Below are 12,778 nucleotides of genomic sequence, written 5' to 3'. Positions count from 1 at the left end.
TTGGTCCCTGAAAATGAGTTGCTTATAAAATTCAATGATTTATATCTAGCTTTGCTTTTAGAAAATGAAAGTAATATATTTTCTAGATAAAAAAATATTATGTATTGTATGAGCACCTTTACTGTATGCATAAAACATTTAATAGAAAACAACCCTGCCTGTCGACATTTGTTTTTCATCCCAATATAATTGGTGTATAGACTTTTTATGTTGCCATCAGTTACAAAAGAACACAATTGCTAAGGAAAATTGTTTCTATGCAATACATTTTAAAATATCTTTGATTCAAGAAATATCATTCCTAGCCACATCGTGCATTTTTGTAATGAAAAAATTTCCTGCTGTAGCATTCTCTGAATGAGCAAAATTGTTCGAGGAAATAAAAATATATTTGCCTTGATAATATTTAGAAAAGTTATTATATCATAATATTAGTTGGCTTTCTTATGTTTTCGTTGCAGGATCATTAAAGTCACGTATAGGAGCGGAACAGGAAGCATGCAAATCTATATCACACAGTTCCTCCATGACGAACAAAGTCTTAACTCTTAGCTCTGACAGGAACAACGGACGAACGAAGAGAAGCACAAACGAAACAGACCTGGAGCAACAGGAACGACGAGCAAAACACTAGAACACCACAATAAACAATGACCCGACAAAGGAGGAGGCAAGGCAATGTGTACATCCGGGTCACCAGGTAGGACCCGAGAGAGGCTACCAAGAAGGCGGGAACGGAGGGACACAGGTGAGTGTGATGACGTTGATTAACACAGAGAGACAGACAGACCCGACAGTTATAGTCTATGCTATAAAAAATCAAGTAAAACAGGTTGACTCCATTGTACTGTATTTATTCATGCATGTATTATCACTCGTGTTCCACTAAAGCCAATGTTCATACATAGGTATATACAGTATATGCCCATCTATATAAAGGTGTTTACAGTATGTTTATAGTTATGTGAAATGTAATTACGTTTTTACTGCTATTATCACATATATAAACTTACGTTTAGATTATGTTTCAACTGAAATGATAAAATTATAATAAATCATGAAATGGAAAAAAATTAATTCATTTTCTTCCTGTCTTCAGAAAGACACTTCCTGTTGGCATGGCAACGCCCGTCCATATTGCAAAGAATGTAAAACAGCAGGGGGCGACGCATCCCCACGAACCAGAGTCAGTGGGACGCAAGGAGTAATAACGAAGTAATAAAACTGGAGCCAGGCCATGAAATATACATTTTATGTAATATTGTGGCAATACTGCAGTTTACTGTGAATGATTTGCCCATTTCTCACTATGTCATTGATAACTAATGAAGCAGTGGTGTCTTTTTTTTTTTTTAAACGGACTGATTATGTTACATCTGCCTGGAAACAGATGAGGATAGAGGATTAATAATTGCTCAGAAATTAACCAATAGAATCTTACATCTGTTTCATAAATCACTGATTTTCTAAATAGAAGGCGATGTAATGTCCCATCCTGTATCTATAGTTTGGACTAAAACCTGAGCATAAAATGATTTATGTTGACATTAGAAGCTGAGCTCTGGCAGTCTGTACCAATGACCTCACATCAACCCAGTGAAATATAACCTTAGTTTCTGGGCTTTTAATTCTACTCCCACTCCAGCTCAAATTCAATTAGGAGATTTACAACTATACTTTTGTGCAATGATCGTTCTCCCAAAATGTGAGCATGCCCACTGTTGTTGATTAAATCTCAAAAGAGCTGAAAATCTGCAGAAAGCAAAGGTGTGGGAGTTCAATTGCACTGATTTAAATTCACATTTTGCAAAACAGCAAAGAACTGGGCTTGATTTTAATGAAAAAAACAAACATTTGTTTTACATTTAAAAAGGCGATTTGGCGCAACTCAATTTGTCATTTTTTAATGAATTTTCTATTCAAATAATTTATACATTTTTAAGTTCTCACCTCTAACATTGACACATGAAGACAGCATGGAGTATGTCATCCTGCTCTGGCCTTTTGTAGCTCTGGACCTCATTTTTTGTACAACTGATGTGAAGGAACATCATATTATATGGGGAGCACCCGGCCAGATCCTACTCTTCTCAGCATATCTACTGCTGTTACCAAGCAACATGATCACATAAAGGCCGAGGGTAGAGAGAAGCCAGGGAGAGAACATGTGTGGGCAGAGGAAAAAGATGCATGAAAATAAAATGATGCAAAAAATCCAAAGATATGAGCAAGACTGTGACTGTACTCACACAGTCCTGTGTGAAATCCAAATCAAGCTTTTTCATCACTTTAACAAAGAGAAGCTGCATCTAAATCTTACCCAAACAGGATCTTTAGCCTGACTTAGAGTGTCCTAATTTCTCCTCTGTTACTCCTCACCATTGACCTGCTGGAACACTGCTACACGGGAAATGATTCATGGAAGGAGAAAATAAAATTATGCTACGTCAACCGATGTAATAGGAACCAGGTCTGTAAGCGTCACGAGTTAACTGTGACTTTGGAGCTTTTTAAACCAACAGTCTGTTTGTTACACAGAGCAGCAGTCACATGTGTGTCTGAACCTGTACTTCTTATACTTCCAGACCAGTGGAGGTAAATGTTTATTATTTATGTTAGTTAAAATTTACTAAAATAATATTAGTAATAATAAAATAATCATTTATTCATATTAAAGACATCGTCTTTTCTAAGTCATTGCAATCATGGAGACCAGAGCTAATGTAAACTACGACAGCCAGGTTATGAGCAAATCATGTAGACCACCCACAATAGACCAGATGATGGGATTCACAGTCAAAGAGATTTAGAATGTTGAAAATAAAAACTTTCAGTACACTGTGAGTTTGCCGTAATTTGTGAATGTAGTGGTTGGCTGTGAAACACAAACATTTTCAAATTCTTCAAGTTCATTAATATGACCTTTGCCCCCAAACTTAATTTAGTGTTTTTTTGATGAAATAATATTTAATCAAATTCATATATCTGTATATTTTATATCCTTTCAAATTAAGAATAAATATTAGAATATTTATGTCTAATTTTACATTTTCTGGTAAATATTCCTGGACACCAATTGTGTCTGAGCATGTGGGACCCTTCAGGTGTCATTTCAGTAAAAGTAGGCAACAATTTCTGCTTAATGTTTACAAACAAAAACCACCCGCTCCCCTGAAGGGGGGCTTTAGTCATAATGGTAATATTTCCATTATACACAGCTCGACAAAAAAAGGATTTTCATCCATATGACATTATGTGTATCCATATGACATTCAGTACAAGACATTAGGTACAAATACACACATGTACCAAACAAATATTTTGTACCCAAACACCCCCCTAAAGTGTGTTTGGAGCCCTTCAGTTGGTCAGTATGTACCAGCACCAGTATGTCAATTGTTAATAAAAGAAAACCTTTTGTGATGTCACTGAGAAATGTACCAAAACTTCTCTGTACCGTTACACTCCTAATGTTTATCAGCACTAGTATTTGATGACGTATCCTGATGATAACACATGATTTCACTCGTGGGGATGGTGCTGGACAGTTGCTGGGTGAGATAATAGCAGGAACCCTGACAGCTTAAGTCTACATTACAAACAGAGTATGAAGACATGGGTATCTGTTAATCTGACACCAGGTTCAGGAGAATTAGAGCTAATCCTATGACTAGCCGGATAAATCCACTCACAATGAGACCCCACGTGTGGACACTCAGACAACACAGTCACATATGAGACGGTTGAAATTCAGTTACAGTGGTATGAAGTGTAAAACGCTGTATAGATATGTGAGGTTGACGTCTGTCTCATTATGTGTGCTGATGTGTGCTGACAGATTAGATACATGCTAGAAAAACATTCACGTTACAAGCAGCAGGCTCAGAGAGAGACAGGAAGTTTGAAGCATGCCCCCACCGGACCCCCTCCAGGCAGCGTGGGTATTTGTTAAAGAAAATAACAACTGACCACATGGGTCACCATGTGTTACCTTTGTTTCTCTTTAAGTTATTCATGCTTAAAGGAAATAAGACAATTGACGCCACCCTCAGCACTGACAATCAATCAATTCAGATCAGTCAATTATATTTACTATTCACTATAGTATATTCATTTATATATTTACTTTTACTCTTAGTTGTTTTTAAAATGTATTTTATAAAGGTGCCAAAGAATTATATTTTTAATGGATTAACACTGTATATTAATGATTAATCGTGATTAATGTATGATCATAATTATTCATATATGTATTACAATATATTTATGAATTATTTAATATCCGGTGATTTAAAATCACAAACTCATTACAGCTGAGCAAAAGTCCGACCCATTTTTTTTTTTGTTTGGCAACATAGCATTACTGTGGTGATTTCTTTCTGTGATGGACATACGGGTCAGATAAGATGCAGCCCACAACACTGGAAAGGATAAAGCAGAAAAATAAAAATGTATTTTCTTATTTCATTTTTGTATGAGGATATTGTTGTATGCAGTGTTAATGAAGCCACTGCACAATTAAAACAATTCCACTGATTATGATAATGACTAAAGCTGGATGCTATTGGCTTGATTGCGTAAATATGTAAATGAACGTGCCGAAGCAGAGTGAATTTTTTGCAGTGTGTTTCTTTAGTATCACCTGAATGGAAGCTCCAGCTGCAGGGCTCATGTTGTTCTGTGTGTGACAGGGTTGTGTACTGTCATGAAGTATGAGGTAAGTTCCTCTGTGTCCCTGCCTCTCTTTGTCCCTCACCCTCATGAGAGGCCCTGTTGGTTTAACTGCTAAGCTTTGCCCGGAAAGAACAAATGATGGACAGATAGAGAGGTTAAACTAGAGAAAGAGAGGAAGAGGAATGACCTGAAACTTGAAAAAAAAAAGTTACAATTCGTAACAATTGGTTGGTACGCTATAACAGAATAGAAGATGACCATTACTGATGTAACAACTATGGAATACACATATATGTTCCTAGGCCAGTGTAATTTGTTCACTTTTCCTTTTTGTCCACATGTGATTTGTAGAAGGATTGTTCACCTTTTTAAGACCCAATACAACTATTCAATTCACCTACAAATACTATAGCAAACTATTGCTTATTCACGTTTTTTTTTTTAAAAAAGGAACAAACAGAAAACAGTTTAGGGGTTGGGTCTGACATCAACCATTTTTAATTTAATTTAAAATGTATTGTGAGCGGAAGGGAGGAATTAACATCAAGTGTTTAAGCATAAAATCAATAATATCACAAGCAGAGAGTTAAATATGTCAAGTTTGTGGGCCACCATTTAAAAAAGATGGATGGATGGATGGAGCATAAGTACTTTACATTTCTGTTCACTTCATTAATTTATAACATGAATACATTTTTACACTACAAATCCTATGGGTTTTTTGTTCAATAAAGAAATGTAATGTAATGGGAACTTTACATGAGAAAAGCACAGGGAGAGAGAGAGAGTCATGAGAGAACATGCCTGTGAACCATTAGAGAGGAATAAGGGTGGGAGGGGGGATGTTTCAAACAGGGATTTGCAGCAGAGGGTAAAGGCAGAAAGGGGGCAGTGGCAGCCAGTGGCAGAGTGCTATACACATTCATACACACGCACACACACACCATGTTCCCCCTGTGTCTCTCTCTCTGAACGTGTCACTCATCCAGTCAGTCGATCATATCTGTGGCCATGTGTGTGTGTGTGCGTGTGTGTTTGGTGGGGATGTTAAGATGAGGTTGTGACAGCTGTAACGGTAAGATCATTTCATTCTTTCTAACTCTAGGCTAATTCAGACTTTTTATATTCCACTTTGTTCTCTTTTGTCTCTGTCTGTATGTGTGTGTGTGTGTGTGTGTGTGTGTCAGTTGTCACTATTATCAGCTGGAGTCCGAGGCCTCCACTCAGTTTTTGCCGTTGCTTTATTTTACGACCATTTCAAACCACAGGAGACAAAACTAATGAGCTGAGCACCAGAGGTGTGACTTTTAATTAGGTGTTCACCCTGGAAATACTAACTATTATATGTGAAAGCCAGTAATTAGTGTTGATGTTGAAGCCTACGTCTGGCTTTGATGTGGTTACCACTACACTGGAAACTTTGAACTTTTCGTCAATGTTCTGCTACTGCTCTTTCTGTCATTCGCCTGTGAAAGGGCAAACTTTACGAGAATCCTGTTTAGCCCATCTGTAACTGAAAATATGGAACACAAATACGTTTTATTTCATTTTTGTTTGAATTCCACATTGTCGCCCATGGGTAGACAAGTCCCAAAATTTAAGAGTTTGGCATTTAACACCCTCACAGACCTGGGAGTTCAGTCTTACTTTATAACACATTTTAATCCCTTTTTTAAAAAAGTCTGTGGATTTAGGTGTGAATGGTTTTATAATTGGATTTGGTCCGAGAATCTCTCTCGTATAAAGCCGTTCTGGTTGTTGTGGACCATCACGCCCTATATAGTCTGCAGATCTTTCTAGAAATTTAAGTTTTTATTCATTGTGTGATTACGTCGTTGTAAACCAGAGAGGAATGTAAATGAACGGCTGAAACTTGTAGAAATTAAAGCTTGTAGTTTTTAATCAGACAATCTTAGAATTATATCCTTACCTTCAAAAAACAACTAACATGTTTAAAATGTTGTTGTGATTAGTATGAAAAGTAAAGTTGATCATAAATCTTTCTTTTAAACAAGATACGTGATGACACAGAAGTTCACAGTAGCTCACACACAGGGATGTGTAAAGTGTGTTCAACCATCTCTGCTACCATACAATAGGGACTGTGATGCAAATTAGTGTTTTCATACGGCTCACACATACATAACATGGACTGTGTGCAGGTTTTGGTCCTACTGACCTGTTGTCAAAGCAATTAGAGGATTGGTGATATATTATTGTACTGAAATATAAATACGTACATGTTGAAGGGGTATAATTAAACTTTTGACTGTATTTTTGGTTCAATAAAATAGTACTGTTTAAAAGGAGAACAACTTGGATTCAAATGCTAGATTGCTTAGTTCGTTTTGAATGATGTTTGAGTGCGCACTCAAAAAAGAACAGGGAATCTTTTCCTTTTCCTACATTTTAAACTGTTAATAAATCATTTAATAATACAAAAAAAGTATATTCACATTTTCTAGTTTTGATTAAAAGCAATTCACACAACCGTTCACATCTGTATAATCAGCTGCACCTTTGGGTTAGAGACAGGAGTGCAGGTGGGAACTAAGCTGTCAGAAATCCCACTATACAATTACCATAACAATCTTAACGGATATACACGCTCTCTTCCTCGCTCTCTCTTTCTCTCTCTCTCTCTCTCTCTCTCTCTATATATATATATATATATATATATACGTCTAGTCCTTTAGGTTTATTAATATTTATTCATATATATTTATTTTATATTTTTATATGGGTGTTTCATGTTTTCAAGTGTCTGTGCTTAAGTTTAACTCTGGAAATACCACAGTGTACTTGTGTACTTGAATGCACCATTATCTGTAGCACACAAACAGGGGTTGAGGTCTATGAATCTGAGGGGGTCATGTCCCCGTCGTCCCTAGTGCCAGCTGCACCCATGGTTAGGTGTCTTGCCAATGACCACATCAGCATGTAGCGCTGGTGGACAACTTGTCCTTTGTACCTTCAGCTCTTTTAACCTCAGCCACGTTCTTCTAACCAAAGCCTTCACATTCTCGTTCCTTTTCTTCCTCAGAACAAGGAGAACAAAGACAATCCAGGTATTAGAGTTTCCAGCTTCCTCACATCAATACCGTTGGTGTCTATGAGCTGCAGAAAGACAGAGGAGTGGATTTCCTGACAGTCCTGACACACTAGAGAAAAGCCTGTCGTAGCTCCAGCAGCAGAAGCAGTCGACACCATGTCGTCATCTCCTCTTCCTGTGGCGTCTCTTCCTCCCAGTCCCCTGGCCATGGAGTACCTGAATGACTTTGACCTCCTGAAATTCGAGGTGAAATCGGACACTCCTCCAATGCCTCCATGTTCGTATCCCAAATCTGGCCTCAGCAATGACCCGTCTAAATCCCCATACAGCAGCCATCCTCCACAGGACTCCAGCCTAAGCTCCAGCCCTTACAACTCCCTGCCACCCTCACCAACACTTAGCGATGCTCACCCACCACCTTCTGGCTCTTCTTCCCTCTCTTCATCCTCCTCCTCTATCTCATTCCCCCTCTCCATGTCCAACAACTTCACCTCTGGTGTCACCTCGGGCTCACAGATGAATGTAGAAGGCAGCCTGGGTCACAGCGGACCTCAGGGTCCAACTCCAGCTTCCCTAGAAGACCTGATTTGGCTGGCAGCGTTACAGCAACAGTTTGGTGGAGAGGTGACAGGGCCTGCCACTCTGCTGGGAGGCTTAGGTGGAGTACCAGAGAGGGGGGAAAGAGACAAGGGGGGTGTAAATGGCTTTTATGGATGTGAGGATGCTGTGGAGGCCTTGTTAAACTCAGCTGCTGCGGCTGTCAGCTCACAGGTACCACGCTCTCTGTGTGCTCTTCATTTTCCTTAAGCCATAACGTTTGTTTTGCTGTCTCTTCATTACAACTGCTGCTTCCTTTAGTTTCCAGGACTTTCTCAGAGTTCAACCAGCAACATGGGTGACTCCGGCAGTGACAGCGGAGGAGACATCTCCTGCACCAAGGGGACAGATATGTGCCACCGCCCTCTCGTGTTTCTGTCATCCGCCCCTGTCTCACTCCCCAACACTGCCCACCCTGCAGGTCCCTACCCACAACCCCTCAGCCCCCAGGGCCGCCTTCTTTACCATCATCAGCATCACCATCATCCGCCCAATCAACACCATTCCATGCACGCAAACCACCAACCTCATCATCAAGTTAATCAGGTAAACCGAAAAACAATCATCCTCATCAAAATCATCTCATTAGTTAAAAGAGGCTCATTACGCTAATGAAGAAGAGTCAATCAATAGACCACGGTCAAGGTGAAAGACACAGAGTGAGAAGACAAAGGTACCTGTAGAGGACTTAGGGGATGGATGGAGAGATTGTGCAGTGGAGGATTAGGATTAGAACATTAGAACATGTTTAATGTCTCTGTCAGTTTGAACCAGTGTTATGGACATGGTTGACAGCAACAAGTATTCTGAGGTCATTTACTGACTTCATCTGTCATTAGACATAATATATGTCTAAACCTCAGGTATCCAGGTATCCAACACAGTGACATTAAAGCATCCGTTGGTAAACACTAATTGAGGATCACGGTTTATTTGAGGATGTGTCAGAGAGACAACTCTTTTTAATTATTAACAATGTTTTTAAAATAAAATATTGCATGGAGTTGTGATTGGAAACACACTGAAATGGTAGCTAGTGTCATTTCCCGTGCAGTCTCAGACATTTTTAAGCAGTAGGTGTCTCCTGTCACCTGAAGGCGTGGTCAAACAAATTCATATTTTTCACAGGCCCAGAGCTTTGGTATGTTACACAAGGCTCCTTGTGCTCATTTTATAAACAATTTAAGTTTGACCTCAGACCCAAACAGTACAAGATAGTTTTTAGTCATTCATTTATATCTACATTATATAAAAAATATAAATAATAAAGAAATCCTGCATATTATTATAACATTTGAACAAATATTTTGACTTGTTCTGGTTAATAAAGATTGGCTAGGAGGATTTCTATATGGAGTCTGGGCTTAAGATAATGTCTGCTATTATTGTTGTGCATAATCCTGATAACTGTCATCCGCACTTAGTCAGATTACATGAAAGATTATGGACATGTGGTGCTGAAATGTGCTCCGTGTCACACACACACACAAACAGAAGGACTCTGACATATTTCATCTCCAGTGGTAACAATTATGTAGGCATGTATACAAGTCACACTCATGTTCGCCACATGTCTCATTACCAGTGAACAGTAAGAATCAGCATATATTTTCCTGTGTGTGTTTCTCCAATCTGTTCACCAGTGTGGGGCGAATGAGCGCTTCTCCGATGAGCAGCTGGTGAGCCTGTCGGTGCGTGAGCTAAACCGACACCTGCGTGGAGTGAGTAAAGATGAGGTGGTACGCTTGAAACAGAAACGACGCACGCTCAAGAACCGTGGCTATGCCCAGTCCTGCCGCTACAAGCGCTTACAGCACCGCCATGCTCTGGAGTCAGAGAAACATGTACTTTCACAACAGGTGTGTACACACAGACAGGAACAACTGGACCTGTGACCGGTGATGTGATAACTCATCAGTATACAACTGTGTGAAGTCACTTATTCTAGGGTAGGGTAATGTAGGGTAATCTGGCAATGAAGTTGACAAATAAATACCACATTTATCAAATGTTGATTGAAGTTTGTTGTAGGGTAATCTGGCAATGAAGTTGACTAAGTTAACTACAGGGCAGCTGGACGGTGTAGGTTTGTTGAAGACTTTTCACCCTTGACCTATCAGGAGAAAGCCTAAAGAGATTTTGAGACCACGTGTTAGGACAAACTGTTTTGGGTTCACCACACATTATCTTTACACATTATCTTTACTTTCCTGACACATTATATAGTATAACTAACTAAAGCAGTGCAAAGTTGCCATGTTTCATTGCTTAGAAGTTTAGAAATAAGCAGATAGAGTGATCTGTGTAGAAATATCACCTCACCGCCCCACGCCATCCCCCATTGTGTTCTGGGGTTGGGGACAGTTGGACCACGGGGTATTTACCACGGGTATTTAGTGTCTGTTGGCAATGTGCCTGAATAGGAAGTCATTATGTTAAGCAGTGGCGTATTTAAGCCAGTTTCTGGATGTACTTTCATCTGAGGGAATATTAGTTGTTACAGTCGCCAGGAAAATAAAGGTTTCTGTTTTCTGTTAAACGGCTAAAGGTTTAGGAGCTAAGCAATCTCTTAGCATGGCACCTCAAATATTGATATTTGAGATATAGGCCATTCTTGAGCAACTGAGACTTAATAAAATACAAATCACTACAATGAGGGAACCTGAAATCACCTACCCTACCTAATGAAGATGGAGATGACCATGATGGTGGAAAAGCTTAACAAACATCCTCTTGTTTCCTTCACTGCAGCTGGATCAGCTACAGTGTGAACTAACTCGGGTGTTGAGGGAGAGAGACACCTACAAAGCTCGCTACGAGAAGCTCCTCAACACAAACTCCAGCAACGCAGGCAGCACTCCAACAACAAATAGTAGGAGCTCGCCTTCTCAACCCCCCGATTACTTCCTCTGAGTTTGAGGAAATTGAAGGGGGGAAAAAGAACAATTTCAGCCACTGTGAAGCTTTCAGCAGGTAGTGATCAAACATCAAACACATCCAGAGTGGGAAAATAAGTAATCACAAATCGTTAGCCTCATAGCATAATGGCAAAGTGGTATTTGAAAGTTATGGAATATAACAAGCACTCTGATTGGCTGTGAACATAGTGAATATGGCACATGAATCAGCAGCATTAGGAGGGCAGGGTTGGGCAGATATGGCCTTTTGACCAAAGTATAACTAAATGTAGGAAATTATGCTATGAGGCTAACAATAAGTAAATGTATGAACTTTTGTTTGTAAAAAAACAAACCTAAAGGTACTTGTTGGCCGGGAGTTTTTGGGGTTAAAGAGCTGTGAAATACTGTAAATGGTCAGTGGAGAGACTACTTTAGTCAAAGCTGCTTCATGGTCTCAGTTTACTGTGAATATTGAACAAAAACTTTATGAGATCTCCCTTTTTTGCCTGATGTTATTGCAAAAGAAAAATGTGAAAGTGAGTTTAATAGAGTTTTGAAAACGATGTCAACGGTCCTTGATGCTGCCGAGTATTTTATCTATGCAAAATACCATACTCTAGCCGCAAAGTACTCTTTAGATGAGTGTTTGAGTCTCATATTTGTAGGTTTTTTAGGAAACGCTGCTATAAAGCTGCAGAGATACGAGTGATGCAGTGCTGCGGGATGTGAAGTGTTGTGAGCTTGGATATCTGCATTCAGCAAGAGAGAATTTCACAGTTGCCTACCAAAGTGTTTCAACTCACCAAGACTTGTGTTTGTTGGTAAGCTAAATTATCATAGAATAAGGAATGTACAAGAAATTTTGGAATATTTCAGTTTTTTTTTTCTTTTTTGGAGGAATAGTAAATCTACAACTAGTCTGTTGAGGAGGTGGAAACTTTAAATGGAAACACAAAAGAGATTTGTTCAGAAATTGCATTTAAATGCAATGAGCACGGTGGTGTGTTTAAGGAACCACTGCAGTGGTCAAACACATAAATATGATGTAGCTTGATTTGTGGTTGTGTCCAGTCCTTCAGACCATCATTATCTGGACAAACTGTACTGTATGGTAGAAACAATCACAGTTTTAATGCAGTTCTGGACTCGTCATGAATCGTAAATGTCCAGAAAACAGGAGCTGCACTTGTTTTAATTTCTCAAAGATGTTCCAGCATCTTTAGTTCTGGTTCTGGTCTCAAGCATGAACAGTTTTACATCCAAACTTCTGCAAACACAGTTAACCTGAATAACCAAACATCTTCACAGACATTTCTTCCTAGAGACACTTTCTTAATTTAATGAATTAGAAATATTTATTTTAGGTTTTAAATTTAAAAAAATCTTTGTAATTATTTTTCCAGTATTTATTGTTTATTTATGTATTATTCTAATTCTGTGACTTGTAAACTTTATTTCATTAGTGTGTAGTTTTACTTTACCAAAGTTGCAAGTGTTAACGAGGCTACTACAAATTTGATGGCCGTTCTATTGGTTTCCTGCTCGTGATTTAGTG

At 38.8% G+C, this 12,778-nt stretch overlaps 1 protein-coding gene across 1 annotated transcript; it reads left to right on the top strand.

The window, feature by feature from the left end:
• The first annotated feature begins 7,464 nt into the window (after window positions 1-7,464).
• Window positions 7,465-12,419, top strand: nrl (neural retina leucine zipper). The gene is made up of 4 exons (XM_008307196.3): window positions 7,465-8,497; window positions 8,585-8,869; window positions 9,967-10,182; window positions 11,075-12,419. Exons 1-4 carry the CDS (start codon window positions 7,883-7,885, stop codon window positions 11,234-11,236), a joined length of 1,278 nt encoding a protein of 425 aa, XP_008305418.1. The 5' UTR covers window positions 7,465-7,882; the 3' UTR covers window positions 11,237-12,419.
• Window positions 12,420-12,778: the final 359 nt, after the last annotated feature.

This window comes from Cynoglossus semilaevis, chromosome 2 (genome assembly GCF_000523025.1).
Source record: "Cynoglossus semilaevis isolate Cse_v1.0 chromosome 2, Cse_v1.0, whole genome shotgun sequence".
NCBI classification, from domain to species: domain Eukaryota; kingdom Metazoa; phylum Chordata; class Actinopteri; order Pleuronectiformes; family Cynoglossidae; genus Cynoglossus; species Cynoglossus semilaevis.
This window is presented reverse-complemented; position numbering and strand designations above follow the sequence as displayed.

Bases quoted from the DNA above. Each gene is read 5' to 3' on its own strand.
- nrl (XM_008307196.3), top strand. From the start codon at position 7,883: ATGTCGTCATCTCCTCTTCCTGTGGCGTCTCTTCCTCCCAGTCCCCTG. The intron at 8,498-8,584 runs GTACCACGCTCT...TGCTTCCTTTAG, and splicing joins CTGCGGCTGTCAGCTCACAG to TTTCCAGGACTTTCTCAGAG. The intron at 8,870-9,966 runs GTAAACCGAAAA...TCTGTTCACCAG, and splicing joins CTCATCATCAAGTTAATCAG to TGTGGGGCGAATGAGCGCTT.